At 42.1% G+C, this 13,924-nt stretch overlaps 2 protein-coding genes across 2 annotated transcripts; both read left to right on the forward strand.

The window, feature by feature from the left end:
• The first annotated feature begins 3,919 nt into the window (after positions 1-3,919).
• On the forward strand, positions 3,920-10,069 carry LOC140582013 (DENN domain-containing protein 3-like). The gene is made up of 8 exons (XM_072706105.1): positions 3,920-4,053; positions 4,902-5,120; positions 5,308-5,423; positions 6,734-6,889; positions 7,225-7,321; positions 7,741-7,838; positions 7,982-8,151; positions 9,722-10,069. The coding sequence occupies exons 2-8, from the start codon at positions 4,914-4,916 to the stop codon at positions 9,742-9,744; spliced, it is 867 nt and encodes a 288-aa protein (XP_072562206.1). The 5' UTR covers positions 3,920-4,053; positions 4,902-4,913; the 3' UTR covers positions 9,745-10,069.
• Positions 10,070-11,411: 1,342 nt separating this feature from the next.
• On the forward strand, positions 11,412-12,811 carry LOC140581967 (uncharacterized). Its single transcript, XM_072705947.1, has one exon. The coding sequence runs from the start codon at positions 11,512-11,514 to the stop codon at positions 12,274-12,276; it is 765 nt and encodes a 254-aa protein (XP_072562048.1). The 5' UTR covers positions 11,412-11,511; the 3' UTR covers positions 12,277-12,811.
• The last annotated feature ends 1,113 nt before the right edge of the window (positions 12,812-13,924 follow it).

Raw genomic sequence — 13,924 nt, forward strand, 5'->3', positions numbered from 1 at the left:
AGGCTTACCTGGGGTTAAAGGGCATGATGCTGCTGTTTATTTCTTTGAATTCTTTTTTATGTTCTTAAACTTGTATGGTAGTCAAGAGCAATCCTATCCTAATGTTTATGGATAATTTTAGATTAGGAAGAAACGTTTCAAAATTCAGATCAGATTAATGTTGTAACATTTCTTTAATTTATGACGGTTTCAGTAATCCCGTGCTAACTGAATAATCTAAATAATTGATAACTAAATAATCTTAATGACATAATCAATAATAGAGTCAAACATGAACAGCATATCCCAAGCAGTTTGTCTGTGCCACCATGGTTTGCTGTGCTGCACGGGATGACTCAGTCGATCAGGAAATGGAGTAGAAATGTATGATGAGGAGAAAAAACGGTTCTCTGAAGTTAACAGGAGAAATTTAACTAACTAAAGATTGCAAAAATGGAGGCAATTATATTCAAATACTGCATTTGCACATTTTTACAAAGACCACACCTGGGAAGTTTCTTGTTTGGTTCAATAAAAACCAGGAACGCGGAGAGGCTTGCAAAACCCAGGAAGCGGAGATCACATGCTCCAATATTATATGTAACTAATCCTTAAATCCCGCCACCCTGAAAAAAAATCATGTTTACAGGTATTTCTCTCTAATTCTACAATGTTGGATAAATGAGCATTAAGACAACGTAATTTACAATTTCGTGGTTAATGTTAGGTGTGGCTAACTTTATCCAGTACAGTAAAACCTCGAATTGCACTAAACTGCCCCCCTGCCACGGATTGTTAGTTACTGTAATGTAGGGCTGCTTTATTTGTTTAATCGTCCAGTCTGTGAAGAGATTTTTTAGGGTGGCACATGCCCCTGAGGCTATCCCATTAGGGGGCACGCCCCCCAGTTTGGGAACCACTGCGCTACAGTAATGCTATTCTTCTTGACAATGCTCGTCTGTGCAAGAAGGGACTGATTTACTTGAAAGACATTTTTGATATGTTGTTGAATCCATTCTGCTGATTTTTTTCTTGTATTCTGTCCTATTATAATATAATGCGGCATTTAACTTCATACTCAGCACCGTCACCCCTGGAAATGATCTGACATCGAACCACAGACCAAAAGAAATCAAAAGTCACCAAAATTTCACCACTCACTCTAAACCCTGTGTGTACATTATAGCTAACAAGTCCTTTTGCAAGTCGCCCAGCCAGAAGCTCCCCCAACTCTGGCTGGGAAAATCCTACAGTACATGCACCAAACTTGCACCAGTTAGTCATATTTGTCCCTTATTGATGCTGTACAAATTACTTCGGGTTGGGACATAAGGCCGAGATTCTTAGGAGTAAGGTGGGAGGGTATATAGTATATGCCCAATGGATGGAGTCGGACCAGAAAGAAACATCAATGAGGCAGAACTACGAGTTACCCCAACCAGTGTGCATACAGGCTTCTCCCCTACCTCCTAGTGTATGGAGGAGTCCTCAAGATCGGGACGATATAAGGAGCAGTGCATGTTTGGTGGAGGAAAGGGATGAGGATGGAATCATGTTGGTAGAATCAGCAGTTGGCTCAGAAGATAGTGGAGGCATGCCTTCGGTGGGTAGTCCAACCATTCCTTTTCCCCCTGTGCTAATAACCACTGCGTCTGGCCAGACTGTAGCTCATGCACAGGGGTGAAGCCTGTAACCTCAGTGGAAATCGTACAGAGTCCCCCCTCGAGTATTGACATGGTGGCGAGGCGTTCAGCAAGGGCCACAGCAGGTCAGCATAGTAATCCATCCTATTTGCCTAGAACTGCCTGTGTGGAGGTGAGCCAAACCAATTCAATTTAGGGTAGACCAACATCCCCCATTGCCCCCAGGCAGGTGGAATTCAGGCCATGGCTGTAATCAGAAAGGGGCTTCTCCTCACCGGGATGGTGAGTGTTCAAATCTGGGGTGGGTGTGGCAGAGTGTAGTATAGCCATCTTCAAGTGGCAGAAGTTGATGTAGGTTGGTCCCTATTGTACTACATTCCTATAGAGCAGGGGTGTCAAACGTTCGGCCCGCGGGCCTAAACCGGCCCGCCAAGGGATTCAATCCGGCCCGCAGGATAAATCTGAAAGTGAAAAATTTCAATGAGACATGAACTAGAATTTTTTTAATAAACTGCTATTCCTAAATTGTCAGCTAGGGGCGCACTGTTTTAGACATGGATCAGGTGAAAGAAGAAGAAAAAGACAAAACAATGCTGAGACAGACACAGCTAATGTTCAGTGATTACTACGATACATCTACTTACTTTTGTACTCGCCTTTACACCCTCATTAGCCAAAATGTCTTTGTCAAAAAGGAGAAAAGTGGATACTGAGTGTAGAGTTTTCCAAGAAAAATGGACAGCTTCCTATTTATTCACAGATGTGAATGGGAATCCTGTATGCTTGGTGTGTATGCAACACACACCAACATTTAAATGACATTCTGAAACTGGCTGCTACTCAGGACCTGACGCCTGACACTGATGCACTTGTGCAGGCTAAAAGATGCCAAGTTTCAGGAGCAAAAACAAAGTAGTCTAAACTAGACTAACTGTTGTAAAATGCTGCATCAGAAACATTTTGCACTCAAAAAATATAGTTCTGTGAAAATGAATCTTTGCTGTAATAATAGCTAAAAATTGTGCAATTTGTTAGTCACCAGCTTCACTACAAAAGAGTTTGGTCAGAAATTTTATGTATGCATTTTTTATGTATGTTTCATGTATAAATCTTGATTTTATAGCCCAGTACGTGATTACTTTCTCTGTTATACATTTAAAATGGCCACCACTTTGGTTTGTAAGATGTGGGGATTCAATTTAAGTTTTGAGAATTATTACACATGTGGAAATTGGAGTAAAAATAATTCCTATATCTTGATAAGTTGATTTAGGCTACCATATTTTTCAGTTCTAAATACATGTAACTTAAAGTTTTGTGCCTTTGTACAAACACTGTGATCAGTTGTAATGCACACATGTAAATGATAAACAAGCAAATTGCACGTTTTTCTTGAGAAATCTGAAGTTGTTCATAACGTTTTGTAAAAGGATAGTTCATTAAATTAAAAAATATCCTAATGTAATTATACTTCTTTCCACTAAAACTAAGGGGAAAACATGAATTTATTGTTATTTATAGCTATGATGTGCTGTGCTATGATTTTGATGGTCTGGCCCACTTGGCATCAAATTAGGTTGTATGCGGCCCCTGAACTAAAATGAGTTTGACACCCCTGGTCTATATGGATGACTTCACTGTCACCACATCCTCTGTACCAGGTAGTAGGTGGATCCTCTAAGGCTTGCAGATGCACATCAGCTGGACAAGGATGAGCTTCAAGTCTGCCAGATCCCTTGTACTGAAGAGGAGCAGGATCATAGACAAGTTCTGCTTTTACATGGATGCCATTGCAATTCCAACCATCACAGAGAAACCAGTCAGTAGGCTTGATGAGGTCTATGACTTGAGTGTCAAAGATGTAGCTACCATGCAAACCACCATCAAGGAGCTTGAGACTTGGCTCGATAGGGTCGACAAGTCAGGACAGCCCAAAAGATTCAAGGCCTGGATTTACAAACTTTACATCCTGCCACGGATCCTTTGCCCTTTGCTTGTATGCAATACACCCATCACATCGGTTGAGACAGTGGGGAAGAGAATAAGCAGTTACCATAGTAGGTGGCTTGGCTTGCCATGTAACCTAAGCAGTGCAGCTCTGTTTGGGAGGAGTAACATGCTACAGCTTCCATTCAACAACATCACTGAGGAGTTTAAAGTCTCCCACTCAAGAGAAGCACTGCAGTACAGGGACTCCGGAGATCCAAAAGTCTCTTCAGCAGGTATCGAGATTAGGCACTCAACTTCCAGCCTGCGCCAAAGAGAACTGGAGTCAGCTGTGTCGGGAAAGGGCAGTGGCCAGAGCCGTGGTGAATGGGAGAGCAGCTTCTGTGTGCCGCAATACAGCAAGGCACTGGGAAAGGAAGGCGCCATCTTGTCCTGAAGGAAGCACAAGCAGCAGTGGAGGAAGCACGCAACAGTCGGTTGACAGGTATGGGACAGCAGGGGGCATGAATGAGATGGGAGATTGCAGTGGTATGTAGGCTCGCTTGGTCTGCCATCTGGTGGGCTGAGCCCTAATGTATACAATTCCTGATCCAGGCAATTTATGATCTTACCCACCCTTGCAAACCTCCACCATTGGGGCAAGTCTGGGGCACCTTCTTTTCCCCTCTGCTCCAGAAGAGGGACACTAGAGCACATTCTCAGCAACAGCCAAAGAGCCCTAGGAGAGGATTGCTACCAGGTGCTGAAGGCAAAGGCGGTCATCGCAAAAAGGGGGCACCACAGCACCTCTAGAAACCAAATAGTCTTTGTGAAGGCAGGAGAGCTTCTCAAACCGCAACCCAGCAGGCATACGCCACGCCGCTCATGACTGGCAGCTAACTGTCAACCTAGGCAAGAAGCTCAAGTTTCCAACCCACATCACAGCAACATCTTTACGACCAGATGGTATTCCTAAGGCTTTGAAACAACCTGCCCTGATTGAACTGACCGTGCCCTGAGAAGATTGTATGGAGGAGGCATTTGAGAGAAAGCGGGCCAAGTACCAGGAACCTCTGGAGAAATGCTGGAAACAGGGGTGCCGAGTGTTTAGAAGATAATACTTAATGCATAAAATTTTGAGGTGTGCTAAGGATCATTATCTTGTTGACAAACAAATGATTTTCAGTAGATGTCTGGATTATTGATTGGTATTGTATTTATCAAGTACAGTATCAAGTAATAACTTGAATGTAGAGGGTGTTTACGTTTAGAGTAAATGTACAGACCTTGCTGTGTGGTGTGACCTGATGTATGACCTGGTGTGTGTGTGTGTGTGTGTGTGTGTGTGAGCAGGTCATCACCAGCATGCTGACGGAGCAGCGGGTGGTGCTGCTCTCCTCGGACTGGGCCCTCCTTACCCTGTTGGCACACTGCTTCTTGCTCTTCATCCGCCCGCTGTCCTGGCAGCACCCATTCGTGCCCATCCTCTCACAGCAGATGCTGGACTTCATCATGGCGCCGACTGCTTTCCTCATGGGCTGTCACTTGCGGCACTTCGAGGAGGTGGCGGCGGTAAGCCCCCCCCCCCGCCATGTACTCGCTGGCAGTCGGCAGACTTTTGATAAACCGGTCACTCTACCCTGAAAATAAAACAAAAACTGCATTTGCTGATAACAAATGGAGGGAGATTCCACCGTTTCTGCTGGCGAGATAAGCAGTAGAAGCAGGCTGGCTCCCATTGCCTGTTTTTCTCCACCAGGAAACCGATGATCTGATCTTAATAAACATCGACGAGGGGACAGTGGTGTCTTTCTCTTCGGACAGCACTGGCATCCCCGAAGTCCCCCTCGTCGCTGAGGACTGCTTTATAAAACGGTGAGGAAAGGGTCACGTTTGTCTGGTTCCGAGGGATCAAGGACCCTCTTCTGGTTTTTTCCTTATTTGATTATTCATTTCGTCCGCTGTAAATGTACTATGTGAGGTAAATTTGATTTGAAAATGGCCTTATAAGCTTGTAAGCTAATGAAATCCACATGTCTCCCCCATGGCCCTTCTGACTGGCCTCCCATGTGGAATGGGGGGATCTTCAGTTTTACTCAATAAGGCACTTCACTTCAGACACAGCAGAAGTGTGTCCTTAGTCGCTCAGAATAAGCTGGGAGTAATTCTCCTTAGAGCAGAGAGAGCAGTTTAGCTTTTTTCTGTAGAAGCTTCGCCTTTGATCTTCATGTTCCCTCCCTGGTTCTGACTTTGTGGGAGTTCCTGTGGTTAGCAGTTGGCTACAAGGTACTCCAGCCCACCACCCCCACCCTTCAGCAACTCTCTGGGTGCTCAGGTTCACACTCTGCATCAACTCCAGTATGCTGGCTTTGATTTCATTGCTCGTGAAAGAGACTCACATGTGTGTGGCCCTCTGCCCTGGAGACAGTAGTCTGGGGCTTCATCCGGTCTTCCTGGTTTGATCTTACATCAAGTGATGGCATCTGACCTGCTGGCTTCACCTGATAACTACCACAGTCATTTGCATGTAGGCCAGTGGTTCCATGCATCTCCTCACAAGATTTTTGGTCGATGTTTTAATTTAGTTACTATCTGTCCTTTCCATTTTACTTATGCTGATTTAAAATAAAGTACTACACTGTGAAAAGTCTGCAAATGTGTTTAAAAAGAAAAGAAAATGACAAAACCATAATTAAGCGTTCTAGGTAACCATTACATAGCCTACATAGAGAAATTTGGTTAGTCCTTTTTTTGGTTGTCTTTGAGCATGCATGAATAGAACGGATGAAATTAAAGTTGTTTTGGTCATAAGTTGGCTTTAGTGTCAAAGCAAAAGAAATTTTGCTCCAAGTTAACTGATCGAAAGCATAGGTGTGTGTTTTGTGAAGAATTACATTGTGTTTTCTCCACTGGTTAGCTGTCAATCCAAGCAACGAAAACTCTGTTCTGCAGAAGAGGGCAGTGAGTTAAAGACAGGGATCTTGTAGGACCCTGCAGCTAGAATAAGAAGGGGAAATTACAGTTATTGCTGAAATGTGTTTACCACAACCTACATTCACCAACATCAAAAAAAGTCTAATCGGTTGATCTCGCAGAAGGTTGCCGTTGAAGCGCCAACATCCTGTGCAGAATTAAAAAATAATGCAAATGCAGATTTTAAGCTGGTCAATTCTCTCTCGACGCAGGGGAGAAGCTCTGAGAATGCATTACGACCTGGACATCAGTCACCTGGCAACCAGCACAGACATAAGTGACCTAAGGGCACAGAGGAGGCTGTGGCAGCAGAACCTGAATGCAGAGGTCCAGAAGATAACACTAGAGCTGATGGTCAACATCTTTAGGTACCTGCCCTAATGCGGAGTGGGTCTCGTAATCTCTGCTCTGAGTTGCTGTGAAAATGAAACTGAACCAAACAAAAACACATTTTATGTCCTTAAATCTGTAAAATCTCTTACAAAGTGCTTTCTGACATCCCTGGGTCATATCTACGTGAAATGTCAATAGTATGAAAGCTTTGTAAAGGATTATTTTTCACCAACAGCGTGGCTTAAATTATTTTTGCAAATCCTGCAGCTGAATCTAATTCCTCCAGTTTTAATGAGTATTGTTGGATCCCTGGGGAGGTCAGATGCGCTGCACCATGTTCACTTTCCATGATGGATGTCTGTATTCTCAGGGAGGTTCAAGATCATCTCAATTACGAGCACCGAGTGTTTAACAGCGAGGAGTTTCTCAAGTCCAGAGATCCCCGGGATCAACCCTTTTATGAGAAGGTACCCCTTTAGCCCTCAGTTCAGGGGGTGTGAGGAAATTGGGCTTCCAATTTGTTTCGTAATCAGGGCCAGGGGTTCTGTGTCTGAGGCTCCAGAATCATAAGAACATAAGAAATTTACAAATGAGAGGAGGCCATTTGGCCCATCAAGCTCGTTTGGTAGAACTTAACCAATAGCTAGGTTTTAAAATCTTATCTAGCCCCCCTGCCCCCACCCCCAGCTTTTTCATAAAGTAAATAAATGGCTGGCAAATAGTGCCAAAAAATCGTAGCTAGCTAGCTGGTTAGCAGAACATGCAGAGTGTCGTAAATAAGGAGCACGTTTATTTAATATTTTGTGCAATGCCTGTTTGCAAATGCATGGTTGTAGTTGTGGTAAACACTGCCGCTTCTCTTGGCAACATGTCTCCGAAACCTTAGGTTCTGGAGACACACATATTTAACTGCTTCCTGAAGGAGCGCCTCAACAGGAAGATGGATGCTTTTACACGTCTGGAGATGAGCACGCGGTCGCAGAGGTAAAAATCGGGGGCCACCTCTGTATGAACCGGCCAGTGTGATTTATTTGTTACTTAATTACCGTCACGGTTGGCGCGACGCTCTTCACGCTGTTAGTCAGAGTCGCTGGTGCCTGAATGATTCCTCTGGGGGTTCCCCGCAGAATGAAGGCCATGCTCGACTACCCCCGGAGACCCATGATGCAGGAAATGGCAGAGAAATACAGCAAACCCGAGAGTCGCTTTAGCAGGAAGCTGGGAGCGGGCATGAGCGACACGGGGGAGGATGGCCCAGGGGGTCTACCACAGTGGCAGCTGGTGAAAATTTTTCCTGGTGGGGCTGATGTGACAATATATTTCTTTGCTTAGTCCAATATAAGAATTCAAATCAACAGTCAGACGATGATTACAATTAATAGTAATGATTTAATCTCAAAATCACAGTTTCACAGATAAAGTAAATGAACAAATTTCCATTGTATAATACGCCATGCATGCTTAAGAGAGTATCAAATACAATAATCAACATCAAAGGGTATGATCAGCTGGATCACCTTTCAAGCAAAGTTGCATCTCAAAGTGGTTCACACAAAGAAAAACAGTTTTAAAAATGCAATTTAACACAACAGTCTAAAACAATTAACAACTGCTATATGTCATTACTACACCCTTGTAATCAAGTTAGCAGTGTGTGAGTGAGTGGGAGAAAGATGGGTATGTTTGTGTTTCTAAGGTGAGTCTAATGCAGGGGTGTGAAACTCATCTTAGTTCAGGGGCCGCATACAACCTAATTTGATGCCAAGTGGGCCGGACCATCAAAATCATAGCACAGCACATCATAGCTATAAATAACAATAAATTCATGTTTTCCCCTTAGTTTTAGTGGAAAGAAGTATAATTACATTAGGATATTTTTTATTTTAATGAACTATCCTTTTACAAAACATGTTATGAACAATTTCAGATTTCTCAAGAAAAATGTGCAATTTGCTTGTTTATCATTTACATGTGTGCATTACAACTGATCACAGTGTTTGTACAAAGGCACAAAACTTTAAGTCACATGTATTTAGAACTGAAAAATATGGTAGCCTAAATCAACTTATCAAGATATAGGAATTATTTTTACTCCAATTTCCACATGTGTAATAATTCTCAAAACTTAAATTGAATCCCCACATCTTACAAACCAAAGTGGTGGCCATTTTAAATGTATAACAGAGAAAGTAATCACGTACTGGGCTATAAAATCAAGATTTATACATGAAACATACATAAAAAATGCATACATAAAATTTCTGACCAAACTCTTTTGTAGTGAAGCTGGTGACTAACAAATTGCACAATTTTTAGCTATTATTACAGCAAAGATTCATTTTCACAGAACTATATTTTTTGAGTGCAAAATGTTTCTGATGCAGCATTTTACAACAGTTAGTCTAGTTTAGACTACTTTGTTTTTGCTCCTGAAACTTGGCATCTTTTAGCCTGCACAAGTGCATCAGTGTCAGGCGTCAGGTCCTGAGTAGCAGCCAGTTTCAGAATGTCATTTAAGTGTTGGTGTGTGTTGCATACACACCAAGCATACAGGTTTCCCATTCAACTCTGTGAATAAATAGGAAGCTGTCCATTTTTCTTGGAAAACTCTACACTCAGTATCCACTTTTCTCCTTTTTGACAAAGACATTTTGGCTAATGAGGGTGTAAAGGCGAGTACAAAAGTAAGTAGATGTATCGTAGTAATCACTGAACATTAGCTGTGTCTGTCTCAGCATTGTTTTGTCTTTTTCTTCTTCTTTCACCTGATCCATGTCTAAAACAATGTGCCCCTAGCTGACAATTTAGGAATAGCAGTTTATTAAAAAAATTCTAGTTCATGTCTCATTGAAATTTTTCACTTTCAGATTTATGCTGCGGGCCGGATTGAATCCCTTGGCGGGCCGGTTTAGGCCCGCGGGCCGTACGTTTGACACCCCTGCCCTAAAGGGACCAAACGGGACACAATGGAACTCAGTGCACAGCACCACCTGGGGGAAACAACAACCAAAAGACATTAACAAACAAACTGAAACTGTACAGGCACCAGGAACAAGCAGGACGGCAACAACCAGTACACCAACTGAACAAATGGAGACACGAACAGGGACACCAAGGACAGGAACAGGAGACCCAAAGAAGACAAGGAAGGGGAAACCCCGAACCCCAGCCTCGCCGACAAGTCAAGCAATATTTCCTTATATGGAAATGTATATCATGTGGGAATGATTGTATAAGGCTGTAACTAATCAAAACGAGAACTGACTGGCGCGCCTGCAGTGCAGGGCTTTAAAAGGGATAGAGCTGATACATATGGTTGAGCCTCTTCCTGTACATGCTGAATGTATGTCAGATGGTCGCCCCCTGATTGCAATCTGTCAGAGAATAAACTGGTGACCTGCAACTTCTCCACGTGTCAGCTATGAATCTCTTCTCATCCACGGACCCGGTGGAGACTGCTTACTCCAACAATCACCGCCGCGTTGCATTGTGGATTTTCAAGGTTGCCCTTGCTGAATAAAAGAGCATATTCTTTAACAGCAGTGTTGCCAACTTAGCGACTTTTCAGACCCCCTTGACGACTTTTTTTCAAAAAAGCGCCTAGCGACTTTTGGACAAACCTTAGCAACTTTCCAAATGTCGCCAGTACTGTCCTGTAAGCGCGAGGTCTTGCTTTCCCGGTACAGTTACTCATCTCCCTGTGTCTGCTCTGATCAGTGAGCGCTAGCTCCGGCTGAAAGGAGCAGCATATTCCCGTGACCGCACGGCAGCTGACATAGATGTGAATGAGCTGCGCATGTGCAAATGGTGTTGCCACGGACCAATCACTTACCTGCTTCTCCTTTGCTTGAAATATAACTATTTAATTTGACCGTTTCTTCTTATTTTTTCTTATTTATTTATTTTTTCTTCTGATGCACTTATATTACTCACTGTTACAGAGCTTAAGTTCATTCCAGTTTCTGAACTCGTCTGAGATCGTTTACTGCTCGAGCTACATCTGATTGACTGTACGTGACTCTACTTACTCATACACAACGATAAACTTCATTAAACTTATTAAACTCATATACACATAATCAATATACATAAAAAACATATATACGTATAATATAAATGTTGTCTGACAGAAAATATGTAACGTAATTGATAGTTTTATATTGTACACTTGAGGAAGGATTAGGAAAAACACGCAGAATGCAAATACGACGTAATTACGTCATCAATATGCAAATATACGCATGACGTCATCTAGCGACATTTGGCGACTATTCCAGCAGACTTTAGCTACTTTCCATTGAAAATAGTTGGCAACACTGTTTAACAGTCGTTCTCCTGACTCTTTCGTAGTTATAATCGGAAGGGATATAAATGTGTAGATGAAAAAGCGTTTAAAGTGCTTAACTAAAAGGAAGAATACCTGTAGCGGTCATTCTCATCAGACACGCCCATTACTCTGTCACAAAGGGATGATTCATACAAAAAATGAAAGTATTTGTGATACAGCCCAGCCCTTTTCGGGAAACTGCATAAGTATCGACAGGTTTGGGAGTTGGAAGGAGAAGAAGACGTTTGCTATCCAAAACGCATTTGTCTCACTCAGCCAGAACCCAGTGCTCAGAAGTTTTAGAAGCCGTACCTTCAGAAACTCAGCATCATGCCGCCGCACCATTTGGCCTATGAGGCACTTTCAGCCCTTACGGGACATGACATAAAACCAGTTCATGAATTTCATCAGAAAAATCCAGGAAAACCAGCACCAGTTCTTCTAACCCATCAGGAATTCATGCACCACGTGTTGTTTGCAAGTAGAAGTGATCACTTGGATGGATCACCTAATTTTTTTGTTGGTCAGCGATCCATTGATAATGAATATATACGCAAGGAGCTGTTCGTACATGAGGAAGAGTTCTTCGATCCAGGTTACGATTATGACTTCACCCATATAAATGATGGAACAACTCAGTTCAAACGAGGGAATGAGCTGTACAAGAGGCCCTGTGGATGGAACCGAATCGCGCTGAAAGTGCTAGACAAGTACAAGGATGGAAACGGATGGTTGGGAACCGAATCCGATGCCTGGCCCGTCTCCTACCACGGCACTTCCATCGAGGGAGCTGAGGGAATCATCGAGAGTTACTACAAACCTGGTTCAGGTGAAGTTTACGGAAGAGGAATCTACTCGGCACCAAAAATAGAAACAACGTTTGGTTATTCTAAGCAATTCACATCAAAATCAACAAAAAAGAACTACAAAGTCGTTCTTCAGAACAGGATCAACCCCAAGGAAAGACACATTACCGAAAGGGCTGACTACTGGCTAGTGCCAGTTCCAAAAGGAACACCTCCTGCTGCTGAGAAGATAATAGTGGAAAGTGCCATCCGTCCTTACGGTCTGCTCCTGAAAGAAGTGCGAGACTAAGACACTGAATTCTACTGAAAAATATGGGAAATGTCTGTGGTTTAGAATCGTGGAATTCCTGTTCATGTTAGGAAAACTGAGAATTTGAATGAGCATTATAAAAATGTCAGTTGTCTCATTTTGATTGCCAGTGTAAATCTAATCTCTGTCAATTTTCGTCAGTTGGGGAACTTAATCATACCTAAATCTAGCAATATACTATTCAGCATAATTATTAAAGCAGAATTTGAATTAAAAAGAATCTGGAATTCTGTACATAATTGTGATGAAGTAAATAACCAGTGATGGGCGGTAGCGCCGCTACATGTAGCGAAGCTATTAGTTTAACTACATTTTCTAGTAGCTTGCCTGTAGCGTCGCTGATTTCTGAATCAAATAACTTTCCAGTAGACACGTTATTTTTTTGATCAAGTAGCGACGTAGCGTCCATAAAAGCTACAATTTCCAGGACATGTCTGAGAAAAGCAGAGGTTTCCTCTCCAGTATGGTTTTGAAACGCAACAATCAGACAGAAATAAAGCATGTTCATGCGTAACCTTGTACTTGCTTCTACTACTTTTGCCCTAATCCTAACCCCCCAAAAAACAGTAAAACCCTTAACCCAAGCCCCTAAAACGTAACCCTAACCCCCAAAACGGTGGAACTGCACATGCGCAAAAAGGCTCGATAGTACGTCTCGATAGGTAGCTCAACTCGTCAGAACATAATATATTTGCCGTAAGATTTCATGCGTGAGGGTGAGTGTCTGAAAGCGTGAGTGTCTGAAAGCGTGAGCGTCACGGCAGATGCCTGAGAGTTGACAAACCTGCTTCTGGTATTTGTTAAACTTGAACACGATGTTGGCCTTATCGTACCACGGGAAATGTACTGTGATTCAGTGAAACTAGGGGGAAAAACACTGAATGGGGAAGTTACGCATAAACGAAATATCCATGTATGGCATAAGCCCAGCTAACATGATAGGTTAATCGATATAGATAGATGAAACTTTATTCATCCCGAGGGAAATTTAGGCATCCAGTAGCTCAAATACAAACAAATACACACAGTAACATATGGTATCACACACAATAATGGAATAACACTCTGGATGCGCAGGTAGAGAGTGCGGCTATGTATGCTGTGCAAATAGTCAATACCTTGAATAGTTGTGGTCAAAGGAATTATCAGTGCAAAAATAATAGTTGCTACTATACAATGTGAATTAAAAAAAATATACAAGAAATGAGATAGAGATAGATAGAGATAGATATATAGATATAGATAGATAGATATATAGATAGAGATATATATATATATATATATATATATATATATACAGTATATACATATATATATATATATATACATATATATATACATATACATATACATATATATACATATATACACATATATATACATATACATATATATACATACATATATACATACATACATATACATATATACATACATATACATATACATATATATATATATATATAGAGATGCACCGATACCGATATTCGGATCGGTATCGGCGCCGATCCAGACCTATTTGACGGATCGGGAATCGGCCATGCGTGACCGATCCACGTCCTATACTTACTTATTTAGTTTTTGGCAATCAATCGCACGACAGCTCTTTCCCATTTTACATGTGTGT

Source organism: Paramormyrops kingsleyae, chromosome 23, assembly GCF_048594095.1.
Source record: "Paramormyrops kingsleyae isolate MSU_618 chromosome 23, PKINGS_0.4, whole genome shotgun sequence".
Taxonomy (NCBI): domain Eukaryota; kingdom Metazoa; phylum Chordata; class Actinopteri; order Osteoglossiformes; family Mormyridae; genus Paramormyrops; species Paramormyrops kingsleyae.